This window comes from Caloenas nicobarica, chromosome 7, assembly GCF_036013445.1.
Source record: "Caloenas nicobarica isolate bCalNic1 chromosome 7, bCalNic1.hap1, whole genome shotgun sequence".
NCBI lineage: Eukaryota > Metazoa > Chordata > Aves > Columbiformes > Columbidae > Caloenas > Caloenas nicobarica.
This window is the reverse complement of record NC_088251.1, coordinates 25,675,459-25,691,369: the sequence shown is the minus strand read 5'-3', so window position 1 is coordinate 25,691,369 and position 15,911 is coordinate 25,675,459. Positions and strand designations below refer to the sequence as shown.

Below are 15,911 nucleotides of genomic sequence, written 5' to 3'. Positions count from 1 at the left end.
TGGATAGTAAAAATCAACAAAACCCTTTAATCAGAGAAGACTGTTTTACAGAGTAACTGATCCACAACACGAAAACACAAAGCCCTCCTCTAATCCACCCTCAGAAATGAAACCTTCCCCAAACCTAATTCTTTCACACAAAGACTCCATGTAGAGGTCTTTGAACTGGGATCTTACTGCAATCAAGGTCCTGCAAACACTGACACCTGCTTAGCCGTAAACATGCAAACAACTATTTGCAAGCTTTAATCAACATCTTTGTGCAAGGAAATCACCAGTCTTTTTGTATCAGATGATTACTTTGAAGCATGAGACACTGGAAAAGAGGTGGATTTTGATCTTTATGTGGTCCACCTTATGCACAAGTTTAACATCTTACAAAATGTATTTATCCAACTGTTATCTTTCCTGTCACCTTTCATGCTTAGAGCTCTCTAAACAGAAATAACTGCTTGCTCTCCTCCTCCGTTTTAAATCTTTCCCCTAAAATCGAGAAGTGCATCAGCACAAATTCTTACTTCTAGTCATAGCAGGTTAAAAACTACAACATACGTACGAAACACTCTTCTACTCTGGTGTTTGATTTAAAATATTTATTCTAGTGACAATAAAAAGTCAAACCAAATCAAATCTTTGATTTTGGAAAAGACATGTTTTGGTTCAAGAGAAAATTTTCTTGGTCATTCTAAATAGTGGTTGATCATTTATCTAGGAAAGAAGAGTGTAAAAAAAGCTGATATGCAGAAGGTACCGAAATATTCCTCAGTTTTTCTCTAATGTTCAATATTAACTTCTTACGAATTTAAAATCATGTGGTACACATGGTGGGAAAAACAAAGGAATCCATTCTCTGGCAGATTAGTACTAAAAGGTAACCATTTAAAGCAATACAATTTATCTTTTTTTTTCCTTAGTATCAAAACCCAAACATACACACACAAGCTAATCAAAACGCATCTTTATGAACTTGCAGAAGTGCAGAGGAATAAAATGAATGGGATTATGGGGGGTTTTCTCCCCCAAAGGAAAAGTGACAAGTATTTTCTAGAAACACTTGCTAAAAGACAAATACATACACATCTAAGTGAAAGACATCAGGCACAAGAACCCCCGCCTTCTGCAAAACTACACTAAATTCAATTAAAGCTCAGAGCCATAGGTCCCATCATTTTAGTAAAAGAGAAAAACTACGATTTCCTGGGCTTTTCAGTCCAGCTATCAGCCCCCTGCTGCCAACACAGCACTTACAGAAGCCTGAGTCTGTCTCAGTGCAGCTCCTCTCCCTTCCCCTCATCTGCTTTGTTACTCTCAAAGACCTGCTGGCAGAACCGAGAGGACTCCGTGTCCTTACAGGAGATGACGGAACGGGCAACACATGACTCCCGTGGTCCTTACCTTCCCCCTAATCAGAGATTGCACATCCAGCTTCCCTGTCCACGTTACCTGGAGGGTATTTAAAACAGATGCTCAGAAATCTGAGGAGAATGAAAGCCAAAAGGGTTCAGATTTCCTTTAGAAACTGGGGTCCTCGATCCGCCTGATGCTGTTGACACTAAGGTGAGCATACGATCAGTGGAAGGAGGAGGGATTGCTAGAGAGCATCAGACTGGGACATGGGGTTTCCTTGAGTCGTGACGCCCCTTCCTGCCTCCCCCCTTGGCTGGAGAGGAAATAAAATGGAGCCCGGGAGGGAGGGAGGGAGATAATCCTGCGGCTTCATCTGATTAGAGAAACTGGGCCTGTGCAGAGCTGGCAATGCCGCCAGAGAAGCACGGGGAGGAAAAGAAGGGCAGGAAGAGGAGGAGCAGAGGGGGAGGAAAAGAAATTATAACAGAAAAAAGGACAAATATAAAATATATACAAAGAAACTGGCACCTGGGCCAAGCCGCCCTGGATGCATTCGATTTCTACCCTCGTGTAAATATGAAATCGCTAGTAGGAAACACCCATTGCTTCTGGTAATCTGGAGTGATGAAAAAAACCCCAGCAAGCAAACAAACAAAAACCAACCAACCAAAAACCACACAAAAATACTAAACCAAACTGACAAAAAAAACAAACCACGCCAAATGAACAAAACAAAAAAACCCAAAACAGCAAAACCCAGAATCCATCAGTTGTGTAGGCATGGAGTAGGAACAAGGATGTCCCAATGGACTGAAAAGAGCGAGATTGTTTGAGCTGAGTGGGGAGAAATGGAAAAAGTAGTATGCTACAGATAATTATCTAGTTTGTCATGGACAGGACATGATTTAGAAAAAAATTTTCTATTGCAAGTCATTTCCCAGAACCTGTTTCTGCTTACTAAAACAAATCTTAGTCGAACCAAAGTGACTTTAGAAATGTCTGTCTCAGCACGCACATGAGGGTGTTTGCAGCTGTGGCCTCAGTTGCCCTCCCGCAAGCCCCACGGCCGGGCAGCCCCACTCCCAGCCGTGCCCTCCCTCCGACCAGGCACTGGCACTTCTCGCACGGCTGCCCACCCACATGTGCCCATCTGCAGATATGCCACTGCGCCCCAGGGGGATCCCCAACTTGCAGGAGGCTGCAGCCAGTCTGGCCCTCACTGCCTACAGCTGTAAGGGCAGCACCGTGTCCCTGCCCTGACACAGGGGCTCACCCAAGGGCACTGGCGGGGTCCCAAGGGTGCTGCTGTGGAGCATCCCCTGTCTTGCCCTCCCTCAACAGAGAAACCTGTCTCACGACCCAGGCATCCAGGTCCCTCCAATCTGCCAGGTGTGACCCATGGTGCATTGGGGAACAACGAGGACAGATGTGGCCAGGGGAGCCTTGCCCCCCCACCCATGGTGGGCCATTTCTGTAACGAATCTCGTGTTTTACTCACCTTTAGCAGCTGCTACACTTGATCCTTTCCCAGGCACCGCTCCTTGTTGCCACACTGAGTGCTGCTTTTATTTCCTTCTGGCCAATTCCCTTCCATTTAAAACTTCACACAAGGCAGGCTGTTTGGATCCCTGACGGGGCAAAGAGAAGGATGCCAAAACATCAGAAAACAACCTTTCAAGTCCTCTTTCTTCCTGTTCAGGAAGGAGTTAATACCTTTCCTGTAAAACACAGCACATTCTCACTTTGTTCCTAAGTCTTCACCGAATACCCACCCATCATGCCTAGCTCAGCTGGGAGAGGGGGACCAAGACCCCTCCTTTTGATGCTTTTAGGAACACAAGTCTGCTCCCTGAGTCTTCGAAATGGCTGCAAAACCAGTCATTTTCTATGTGCCTCCAGGCTTTGTTCCTAAGATGCACATCCCCACACACTCACTGAGCAATTACTCCCTCAGGCTACAGGTGAGGAAGCATTTCAGGGGTTAACAGCCACACACAGGTCAGCAGCAGCTTTCCAGCTGCTTTATTTTACTTGCCATGTTTATGACAGCACTGAAGCAGAGTAGGCACTTGAAGGGGGCTGTTTGTGCTGACCTTGTGCATCTTTCCTGCAAGGCTGGAAACAGCAGCTCCTCGAACTCTTCCCTTCCAGCACAATCTTACCAGCATTTCTGGCAGCCTGGGATCATGGCCGGGGACTCTGCCCCAGTGGCATAAGAACGCTTTGGTGCTGCAGGGAGAGGACAACTCTACAGCATTTTGCTTCCTTTATTATCCCAGCAAAAGACCTTTGGCTGCTGAGACACTGCCCTGGTATTCGTAGCTATTCCAACATTGTTCTGTGGGTGCCAGTGACCAGCTCTGGAACAACTCAGTGTGTGACCCTTCCAGTCAAAGGCATCTTCAAAACTTAAGCTGCCCAAATGGTGTCCCAAGAACATATAAAGGATACAATGTCTGGATAATATTGCATTTCTCTTTTTCTTTAAGCCCTCTACAGGAGAAAGTTGCATAGCTCTCATCTTGGATAGGGTATGTTCAGGAAGGTTGACTATTTTAATTAAAAGCATAAAAATGTGCTTACTGAAAGATACTGGTGAGAAACTTAAGAGGTTGCATGGCTGGGCATCCGTAACAATGTGATGAGCATACAGCTTTTTTGTTTTACATGTAATGAAAAAAACATATGAAGATGTCTCAAATTCAAATTTGGAGAATTTATTCAGTATCTCACTTTAACGAAGTTGACAGTTAAAGGAAACTGAGAAGTCAATACCCTACTATATCTTCAGATATACTAGGCTGAATCCAGACAGTGTTGGTGACTTTCTTTTGAGTAGAAGGGAAACACTGTTTTTCAACAGGATTTTTTCAGAACAGTTCTCCCACTGTTGCTCAGCCTGACTAGCACTTATGTTTCCCTGAGAATTCTGCCCAGGGTTTAAACATGTGACAACGTGTTTAAATTCATGAAAATAAAGTCCTCCACCCAGCTGTGGAAAACTGCTTTCAAAAATTACTATTTACTGATTTGGGTGCTTGAAGATCAGAAGAAAGCAAGCCACCAGCCTGATGACTTTGAGTCACCTCCTGTGAGAGAAGGCAGTTAGCACTGCCTGCCTGCTGAACAACGGCACCACCGGGCAGAGCTGTCAGATCCGCAGGCCGGTCCACTGGAGCAGCAAGTTCTAGCATCCCCAGTGGGAGAGTGACCTGCTGGAAGGGCCTTTCTGAACTGACTCACAAAAACGCTGCCTGCAATTTGTTCATTTATCTCTGTCCAGGGGCTCTGTATGCAAACCCCAGAAGGCTGATATTTGCTGTTTGTTGATTCAAAGCCACTTAAGCCAGTGAAACTGGACCTGTAACCAGGCTGATTTTAGCTAATGCATTTCTGGAATATGTTCTAGTCTACAACAATAATGCAGCCCTCCAGGAACACTATGCTGTCTCGTGGGTAACACCGCCCATTTGCCTGAATGTCATCTGCCACAGTCAATTTGGATTAGGTCTTGGATATCTCCATTGTAAAGCATTTTAGAGTGTTTCTGAAGAGTAACAGCACTTCAGGACAGTCTGAGAACGCCTTCAAGATAATAACTAATGTACTATAGCCAAACTTAACTTTTACTACACATATAACCAGTCACAAACTCTCCACTCTAGATACTGCTAGCCCCTTACTGAAAATTGGCATTCTGTATGCAGTCCCAGGTTTTCAGTTTTTGCTTATGCTCCAATACCAAGAATAATTCCAGTCAGTCCACTATAAGAGCTAGCATTGCAAGTGTTTTCACATGTACTTGAGAGAAATGCATCTGAGACCGTCTGAAAACATAAAACTGACCATCACCTTCCATTTGATGTAAGAAGCACAATTATTTCTAAAACAGAATTTTACAGAGAAAGCAACTATCAGATAAGCAATATCACAAAAACTTCAGATTAAAATTTTAGATAAGCATACAACAGCTGTAATTCAAAGATAATTTACAGATAGAATCCATTTGATCGCATGCTAATGTTATACTTAAGAAAGCCATGTCATTTATATATAAATGCTTAACTTATTGAAAATATCTGCAACTGTAGGCCATCGTCTCATGTACAGCAGTTATTTTACAAAATGAGCTTTTCTCAAATTCTAAGACTTGTCAGTACTGACAGGCTACAAACTAGATCCAGAAAGTAGTGTTTATGTATCTGTGTCCCAATAATCCTCAGAATCACGACCCACCTCTATTGTCATTTCCTCAAAGTGCAAGCCAGACTGTGTTATTTCTTCATTCCTTCTCCTACCACTCCTGGCCCTCATCAGACTCCACACAGAAAACCTCAGGCTGCAGGGTTAGATAAGCACTAGTGCTAAGGAAGAGTGCCAAAACACCGGGTGTTTGTTTGTGGGGGGTGTGTGTATATAAAACCACACCAACCGGGACTGGCAATGCTGGGCATTGATGACTTGAAAACCCACGGAGAATTATAGAAAAAGTGAGAATGAACATTGCAATCTTTTCTAGTCAATGTGGGGACAGGAGACTGGACTAAGTATGGTCTATGAATAAGCTTCTATTTTGCAATTTTATTTTTCTGTGAAAAGGAAGATGATTTGGGTGGGCTTCTTTACTGGTTTCAAAAAGTCATTATGAAATCTACCAGGTCATCTGTATTCATCTTTCTTGATAACAATGCTGTAACACTACTAACATGACTTTTTTTTTTTTTTTTTTCAAAGAGCAACATCAATGTGGTACTGGGTAAGTAAGGGAACTCCCTGTGCCCAGGGGGACGTTCTCCTCATCCCTGACTTGGGCTGCTCATCTTCCTCCTCACTCTTGACTCGCAGCTCCACTACCACAGTCTTCTTGATCCCCCTTGACTCACAGATGCACTCCAATTCTCTTCCTTGATCACTCTTACTCATAGGTTCACCACCTTCCTCTTCTTCCTTGCTTTCTCCTTTGCAAGCTGCTCCACCTCAAGAGAAACGTGGAGGACTGAGCTACACCAACTCCAGACCACTAGAGCCAGACAGAGGTCAAATCCAGGTGCTGACACCTCCCCACACCTCACAGCAAAGCCACCTTGCCTCGGCCCTGGCCCCTCACGCAGGCCTTCCCCCTCACCTCTGCCCCTCTGCTGCAGCAGAGCTCCCCCACATGCCGTTCTCAGGCTGAACCCCAATTTAATGTGTTATAGATGTCATCGCTCAATACAGATCTCCACGGTCCTTACCTGTTGTTTGGTATTTGCAGAGGTTCAGGCTCGTGGTGCGTCACTCCAGTGGGCTCTGGTAACGCTGCAGCTCTGCACGCCCCCACCAGCCCTGCCAGGCAGCGGGAAATGTCTGGAGCTGCCAGCTGGATCTTGAGTTTTAGGGTCAATTGCAGAAGCCTGTTTCACATCAGCTTTCCACACCATCCAATTGCACCACCCAGGCAAAGTCAACTTCACCCTCTCTCCTACATCTAACCTGCAAACATCGAAGACTCTTCAACTGACAACCGTCCAAAACCTACCTACAAACTCTCCGCAGCTCCTCCTTTCACTCTAAACTGCTCTCTACTGTATCTCCTAGACAAGCCTTCACAAATCCACTCATCCTGCAATAATACGCCAACATCAAACACCTGTATGACACCTTCCACAATAACATCCCAAAATCGACAAGTTCTGCCATGGAAAACGTCACTTTCTCCTTCAGATTCCACTCCACACTAGCTGCTGACAAAGGCACACTGTCCTCACCAAAGCCAAACATTGCAATGACCACTGCCAAATTTGTGTGTGTGGTGGTGCAAAATTGTAGGTGTGAGCTAATGCAGAGCTGGCCTTGAAAGCAGCAGACTGTGCACTCTGGGGTTTAATATGGCTTTTTATTGGCAACTTGTGTTCTGCTTGGGAGAAGTGTATAAGCAGAGGCTGCCTAAAGGCAAGATGGGAATGGTTCTCCAGGTGTCTAAAGCTGAGAGCAACAAATTTTATCTGTATTGTGGCATGGGAACTACTTGTCCACTTGCTTCTCCATTTGACCAAGTGCTGCAAGAGAGAGAGAGAAAGAAATAGTTAGTACAAGACTAACAACCTCAACTTCCTTGTCCCCAAGCCTTCAGGCACCCCAGCAGGCCTGATCTAAAGTTTTGCCACTCTCCCCCTCTTTACTGGGATGCATTACTACAGAATTTTCTCCTGTAAATACTCTCTTGACCCATCTGAAGTGCTTCGAAGTTCCTACCCCAGCATCCCTTCATCAAGGTACCTCAGCACTTCCCTTTGAAACCACGCCTTAGCGCCAACCCCTCCCTGACCTACCTCAGCCATTCCTACCAAAGCCTCCCCCGACCCCGGCCCCTCCCTGAGGTAACTCCGCCGTTCCCCCGGAGCCCACTCGGCGCCAGGCCCTCCCCGAAGCCCTTCGGCGTTTCCCGGAAAAGCGCCTTCGGCGCCGTCCTCTCCCCCCCGCCCCGCGGTACCTCAGCGCTCCCCCCGGCAGCCCCCCAGGACCGCCCCCTGCCCGCGGTACCTCCGCCTTTCCCGCCGCCGCCCCCTCCGTGCGGCCCCGTCCTCGCCCTGCGCCGCCCCAGCGTTCCCCGCCCGACCCGGCGCTGTCCCCTCACAGCCGCTGCCCACCGCGGGCTCCGGCCTCAGCCCCGCCGCCCGCACCTGAGCCCCGCGCAGCGCTCAGCCCGGCGCTCCCTTCCTTCACGGCTACTCGTCTGTCTCCCGTCCCGCCCGGGGCCGCCGTGTGACAGCCGGCGCGGCCCCCGACACCTCCCCGTGCCGCCCGCGGGCCGGCTGCCCCTCGCCTTCCCCTTCACACGGCACCTCGTCCCCCCCGCTCCAGCCGCCCCCCGCCGGTGCCAGGGCGGCGCCGCCACGCCGCCTCAGCGCCCGCGCCGCCGCACCAACGCACGCGCCACCGGGCCCGCGCGCCGCGCACGTGTGCCGTTAGGTACCCGCCCAGCCCGCGTACGAGCCAATCCCGTCCGAGCCCGGCACCGGGCCCCGCCTCCCCCGGCGGCGCGGGCTGGGGCGGGCAGAGGCGGCCCGGGGGCGCCCGAGCGCGGAGGCGCCGCCGCCCGCGCCGCGGGGGAGGCGGGGGTGTCGGGGCAGCGCATTTCGTGCCGTTGCCACCCCCCAGGTCACAGGACTGCACCCTTCCTGCTGGTGCAGCTCGAGCGTCTTTCTTACTGCTAACTGCATAGCAGTCAACACTTGCAAAAATTCGCTTCGGATTAGCTTTCCGCACCAATCCAATTGAGCCCCACAAAGTCAACTCTCAGCCCTGTGTTGGACCTAACAGGTACCTACAAACTGTCCAAAAACTACTTACAAGCCTGTGGTACTCTTCTTTGTGGGATTAATCTTTTTGAAAGCTGTCAGGCTTTTTAGTACTGTGAAAACTGGTGTATTTGAGCCATGTCATCTCCTTCCTTTTTCATCTTGGATTCAAGAGCAGCTTTCTCAACAAAGCAGAGCAGTTCTTTTGCCTGTATTTTGCATTGGCAGTTTGCAAGGCAGCCTGCTGATGTAAGCAATCTCGTATATTTCAAAGACTTAGCAAATCTCTGCACGGCACTATTTTTTTGTTTATCAAATGAACAGAACAACAGCTGATTATGGAGAATGCAAACGAGATTCCTCTTTTAAGCATATTTTGTTATAAACCGAGGATTTCATGATGTTAAACCTTAAATCTCATCTCAAATCAAGGGACCATCACATGGGCACTCTGCTCTCACTTCTCCTTTTCCCAGCTCTCATTTCCTCCATGTACAACCACCAGAATGTCTCCCCTGTTCTCTACAGTTGCTTAATATCCAGTAGCAAAAAGCAATAGATAATTGCACAAAAAATTACCCTTCAAGCCAGTTTGGGGGTAGCTTTAAGCTGCCTTACACGCAATAAGGGCTTTGGCCTTTTTGAGAGTTTAATCACATGTTTAGCTTCGTTCTGCATTTCAGTGCTAGCCTTCCATCTGTTCCATTACTCTCAACTGGAAAGGAGACAAGCCAGCACCACATAAGTCAGCAGGACTCCCAGGGCTTGCTCCCAGAAAATAGGTTTTTTTTTTTTTTAAAAAAAGTACAAAATATTACATTTAGAGAAGTCACCAGTATTTCTGTCCTACGTGACTTGTCCACCAAGCCATCCGTGCAAATTTGGATTTAAACTCTTTTCAAAACCACATTCGTCTATATACTAAACCCATTTAGTTTACTTTTGCAAATGGTGCAATTCAAAGAAATTATTTGGTCTTTGGACAACAAACAGGAGCAAAAGCATTGGAGTCCATCCTCGACCTGAGCTGGTGCTCAGGGCTCAGTGCTGTAAACAAAGCCTGCTTGTAGAGACAGCTCTATTTAATGAGAGTCAAGCATCTAAATAAAGTCTTGAACTTTGATGCCTGAATTCCCAGACGTAAAATAAGGAAATGGTATTAGTGAGAAGCTGGGGAAAGCACCAAGGAAAAGACTGGACAGGAGGAAAGCACTGCAGCCTGGGAGCGTAACTTCGGGCCCCGATGCACTTTGAAGAAACATAGCTCTACAGCACCAAGAAAGGCTTTGTTTTCCCATATGACCTGGAATATTCCCAAATAATTTAGCCCCCAGTCATCACAATGTAGTTGTCTGTTGGCCCCATGGCCTGTGGATTGATTCCAGCCCACTCAACACTCCTGATCCTGCCTCCCTTTCCCTGGACAATACGCCTGGGCACCATCATACCCACCCCCATTTCTGCCCCACGCAGCAGGAGCCGTCCTATACTGGTTCCCCTGACTTCTCTCAGGTGACCCGAGTGGCTCATCCTGGGTGTGCTAGGGAGAGGGTGTGATGGGAGATAGGACAGAGGCTTTGGGAAAGATGGAAGAATTTGAAGAGGATTTGGATCTAGTCCCTGTGGCTGCCTGTATCGGATCACCGTTATAAGAGGCATGACTCTTGGTTAAATGAAACAGAGACAAAATTATCATGCAGCCAATATACCAGGATGACCTTCCAAATTAGACACATGCTGAGAGCACTGTGTATTAAATAAGGCTTGCACAAATAAGACCTATAAAGTAGTACATACAGATTTCTGAGCAGCCTCACAGCAAGGGAAGAATGCTATTTCAAGTGAGATGCACCGTAAACCCCGGGCTAGCTCTGCCTGCAATAATCTGCAGGGTTGACCCTGTGACAGATTGAAATGCAGGAACACTGTTTATGCAACTAAGTCTTGTTCTAATCTATTAGTTTATGTAACCTTTGCTTGTGGACATACTGACTCACAGGTCTCAGGAATCTAAAGAAAATATTTTTTAACTCTTTCCCGTTCTTCAACCCGTGGTTGCCAGACAAACAAACAGATTCTCAGAGATTTTGTGCATTCTCTTCGGGGAAAAGTTACGTTGGTGGGGGGGAAAAACAGGTATCAACTAAAGTCCTAAAAACCAGTGTATTTCTCCATACACACAAGTGAAGTTACATGTAAGCTGGCTAATGGTAGGCAGGTGTCCTTCAGGTTAGCATTTCCAAGCATGGAATGTAGCATTTGAGCCCCAGGCTGCAGAAGGGACAGAAATGGTTTACTTAGCTCCTAGCAAAAAAAAAAAAAAAAAAAAAAAAGAAAAAAAAAGAAAAAAAACTGCTTTCTAGCATTGAGATGCTACCTTTCCGAGTAAAACAAGGCAAAAATATCTGTGGGAGTGACACTGACTCTTCTTAGCTTGAAAGATTTACTTTCACCCTTCTTGTATTTCTTGCATTTCCTACAACATTTTCACATATATTTTAAGTGAGGAGCTCACAACACAAACAGTGTGCAGCATTCTTGGTGCAGCACAGGTCTAGTGACTGCTACATGAAGCTGGCCCACATCAGCTTATTTTGGCCCTTTCTGGCCAGGCTCTAACCCAGACTTGTGAACCAATTTTAGTTAGGATGAACGCACATTGTTTTTTTGGGGTTGTGGTTTTTGGTTTGGTCTTTGTTTTTGCTGTCAATTGAGTAGTTCCCAGAGCTGCTGCGATATTGCCCATGTGACACTTGTTATTTGTGCTATACCTGATTTAATTTCTAACCCTTTGTACTGAGGATTCATGCACAGGCCAAAGCTGATCAATATCACTTGGAATTAAATGTATTTGGAGCCAAATACCATTGCATTAGGTGTATTTAGGAGAGATCATTATGTATTTTTGACGCACACTAGACACTATCAGTACTAGACATATTTTGTGAATGGATCAAGTATTCCTTATTATTTGCTGCACAAGCAGTCTTTGCTTTGCAAAGAGAAAGGGACCACTTATGCAGATGAAATAATGACTTAATTAGACGAAGAGTTTATTATTCTTTTTTCTCTACACTCAGGTTTGGGGATTTAAAAATTTTTTTCTTACATACTTGACCCTCAAGATCTTACCACCGTCTTACCCAGGCTTTTGGGCACTTTGTTGGGTTTTTTTTATTATTTGTTTGTTTAATAAAAACACTTGAGATGACATCTGTAAATCTGTTGTTGCTATACATGGAGCAATTTTAGGCATATGTGCCTGCAAAAACAACTGTAAGTTAAATCAAATAAGTACCAGTATCTCATTCCAGTGGTATAGTATCCCCCAAACAATCATCAAATATCAAATTTTGATCTCAGTTAGAAGTTTGCATCCCATAAGGCTGTACCAATTATGGCTATATTGCATATGGTATCATTGCTATACCATATATATGATTTTGTGCTTCGTCCAAATCTTAAGATACATGCCTGTCTATAGATTCATCTGCCTGCTCAGCAATCCCTCCGCATTTGTCTTAGAGTAATCACATCTTATTTACATTATGTCTGGCCTAAATCCATTAGCTGTTCCAGAGGGAGTGAGAGTTAGGAAATATTGCCTAAAATAAAACTAGTCTTGCTTTAGAGCAACATTTGTTGTTCGTCACTACAGCTGTGTGAACAGTTCATTTTGCATGTGTACATAAGTAATCTTGCAGGGCCTTGTCAAAGTTACAAAGTTTAGATTACTATTACCAAGGCTGGGTGGTGTACGAAACCAGAACAAAAAGTCAGATATTGCCCCCAAAAAACTTTAAAGCCAGGCAAGCCAAAGCTTCGCAAGTAATTTTCTCTGCAAAAACCTCTACCGGCCTTGTGCACATCATCTGTGAACTTGGAGCTTAATAATAAAAGTAATTTTAAAGGAACATTTTGTAGTGGTTTTTTTTTTTAAAAGAGCAACAGCTGCTAACTTTCTTGATGCAATTTGCACTAGCAAAAACAAACAAAACCAACCAACCAAACCACAACCATGAGAACATGTTCCAGTAAAAGCAGACTTGGTATTTTCTGAAATTCTTATTGTTAAACACAGGAAGAAAAAGTCAATTGAAGAGAATAAAAGTTCACATTCTCTGCGTTCTGTTTCATAGAGGAAAAAAAAAAAAGAAGAAGAAAAAAGTCACCTTTAAGAGAACTTTTTGGCTAGCTCTATTAATTCATGCCAACGCCAGATTTTGGACAGGAGGTGGTGCTACGGCTTGCTTAAATGTCATTATTAGGCAACACCAGCAGTTGAAGCATACCAGAAGCAAAAGGAAGAGGTTTAAAAATTTAAAGACAAACATTCCGAGCCTGTAGAAGTGCTGCTATAGAGACTTCACCTATGTATACTTTCATATCAATAGGTATACTATAACACTGCCGAGAAGATTTGTAAGAAGGCCCTAAGGAGAAAGCAAATGCATTGTGTGTTCATGTCTGTCAGGGACTTGAAATACTCAGCAAAAGATGAGTATCAAAGCGTGGAAAAACTCTTGTCTTGTACAGCACGCTCCGTGCAAGCTGTAGCAGTTTTTCCTGTGCTCAAGGCTCCATTGAGCAGGTCTGTGCCAGAAGGAAACTGATGGGACAGATACACTCAGGTGTAAAGTCTAGAGAGCGTTCTGCCTCCATCTCCCTGAAGAATACCAAGGTTAGCTGCAGTACCAGGGGTTTTACTGGGCTAAGATGATATACCAAGGTAGGAATCCAAACCCCTTAACTAGGTAAATGCCATCTTCCTCCCTGCCTTTTCTTCCTTCGCTGTCTTTCTCCATCGGCCCTTCTAGGGGCATCAAACATGGCAGCTTTTGAAGACTTTTTTCCTGTTGGCCCTGTCTCTATCCCCATTTCATGCCTATAATTTTACTGGGAGATCTGTTGTGGATTGTAGTCCAAGACACTCGGAGTTAGAGTGCTTAAAGGCAACTACTGCCAACAGCAAAGCTGAGCGAAAACAATTCTGGCAGACTCATTCCCTTCGGGATGCACTTACTCTCCCATTCGCATCTTTTCTTTTGAAAAGAAGCTAACAAATGGCTCCCACAATGAATCCAAAGGATGTTTTATGACAGAGCAGATCTTTCTTTCACATTTTCTTTCCTCAAACAGTCAATTATCCATAGCCTGCTAAAGCTAAGAACTAGATGTTAGTCCAAGGCCAACAGTAGATTGTGGGAGAAATGCTTATCTCAGTTACACAAGTAGGAACCTGGAGGAACTCCAGTTATTAGACAATCTATAAAATAAGGATAACAATAACTATTATTTCAAAAAGCTTTTGTGATGGTTAACTACCAGTAATTAAATGCTGATACAGAAATTGGGAGCCTGGGAATGAAAGGCGCTATAGAAATTCTAAGTACTCATTCTGCCATTCACAATTATACTTCTCTGTATAATCTATTTGTTGTAGTTACCGTGCCCATCAGTGCCCCCTGCAGACCCTAATCTGTTACATCCCTGACTGATTCACCAGCCTTAATAAGTCACATTTTAATTGGAAGAAGTCTGCCTCCTTCTAGATGCCATTCTAGGTAAAGGTACCACCAACATGAAAGTGAAAATTCACACGTGTAAGGAAGTGGGTGTGCAGGCAGAAGAGCTTGAATACGCTTCTGTTAAAATGCCTGGATTCAAAGATCATTCTAGAGCTGCCAAATAGGATTAAAGTTTAAAAAAAAAAATCATTGAAAGGATCTGTTGCAATTTTAAGATTATTAATAAATTACAGTACGGATTAGACTTTAGAGTGAAACTGCCGACTGAATTATGCTAGAATTACTTATCATTAGAAGGATCTACTGACACTATGATGATATCTTCTTTATCTATCCTCTGTCATGGCATGTTCCTACAAACAGCATTAAGTAACTACATGCAGTCAACTTGATGGTAAAGAGAATGGTATAAAAGGTGCTGAGTAAATATTTCACAAAAATATCCAATTTTTAAAATGCATACATTTCAATTTCACCCACTCTAGCGGAAATTATAATATCATATGATAAATGATGCAAACATGTTACTTATGTTGGTGTCTCACAAGCAATGCGACAACACTGTTCTTAAATTAACACATTTTAGAAAGCTGTTTTGTGACAGAATATTGTTTAGCTTGAGTGTTCTCACTTTTAAAATTAATTCCTTAAGAGACCACAATCCATTTCCAACTCCTCTTTCTACTTTTCAGAGGGTTTAAGAGCAACATTCCAGCAGATTTTCAGGCTTAACTTTCCTGTACATCTCTTCCAGTGACCACATCTGCCTTTTCAGCATCAGTTTCAGCTTTGCCAAAGCAAGAAGAAAGCCTACACCTGAACAGCCATAAAATGGTAAAATCACTTCAGCTGTCAAAACAATAATAACTACCCCCAAAGCAAGGAAATCACCTACAAGCAAAGTGGTGTCAGACATACACAGTAAAAACTACAGTATTTGGTATCTTCCCCAGACAATGAGCTATGCAATTTCATGAAAACGTTGACTTTCAAAAACATCAAAGGAATGTGTAACCAGAGTTAGAAAAACATAACACAAAGGAAAACATACTTAAGAAACATGTATTACTATTTGGGGACCTGACTCCTTACTTTTGTTGCTAGTACTACAAAAAGCATTAAAAACTGGGGAGAATGGAGCAACCTTTACCCTGTATTCTAAACTAGGATGCCTTGGTGATTATTCTGAAGTACAGTAAACACAATTTTGTAGTTACAAGTGGAATTTTTATGTGGACTTTCAAAGGCTAAGGTTTTACTGTAAGAAGTGAGACCTGGATATGCACACTCAAAAATACATATGTTATGTTACAAAAAATGCACCAGAAACTTAGAACATTTATAGTACAATGTCTAGGTCCACAAAACATTAAACTCTCAGCTAGCTCTCAGCTGTTCCAGAGATTAACTTTCTCTCAGAAAACAAAATTTTTTTTCAAATTCAGGAGGTAAGAAACACAACTGAATAAATACTCACAGCATCAGCTGAGAAGCAGAAAATGTGAATCAATCCTGGTCAAGGTTGGAATGTGCAGAATACGTATTTGTTAATGCAATACTATATCCTTGAAATTAACAGACTTGTTAAAATGCCCAAACTTAGGCAGGCAGTCTCTTCCAGAATTCTCTCTGATACAACACTGAAGTTACAGAATGTGGACGTGGGCAGATCAGCATTGTCTTATATTTGAACTTAGAGCTGGGCTTTTAAAACAATAAAGGAAATCATACCAGCTTCTGGCTGGAAGCAGTCAGG

At 44.2% G+C, this 15,911-nt stretch overlaps 1 protein-coding gene across 2 annotated transcripts in view; it reads right to left on the bottom strand.

Moving 5' to 3' along the window:
* RPS24 (ribosomal protein S24) overlaps nt 1-15,911 on the bottom strand; it is a 155,940-nt gene that overhangs the window by 35,041 nt on the left and 104,988 nt on the right. The window contains exon 5 of one of the 2 annotated variants that reach the window (XM_065638567.1): nt 4,610-4,619. The exons of the other annotated variant lie outside the window; for it this stretch is intronic. Within the exon in view, the coding sequence (XP_065494639.1) occupies nt 4,617-4,619 (3 nt within the window). The 3' untranslated portion in view covers nt 4,610-4,616. Of the gene's footprint in view, nt 1-4,609; nt 4,620-15,911 lie in introns of those variants that run through there. 2 annotated transcript variants of the gene reach the window in all.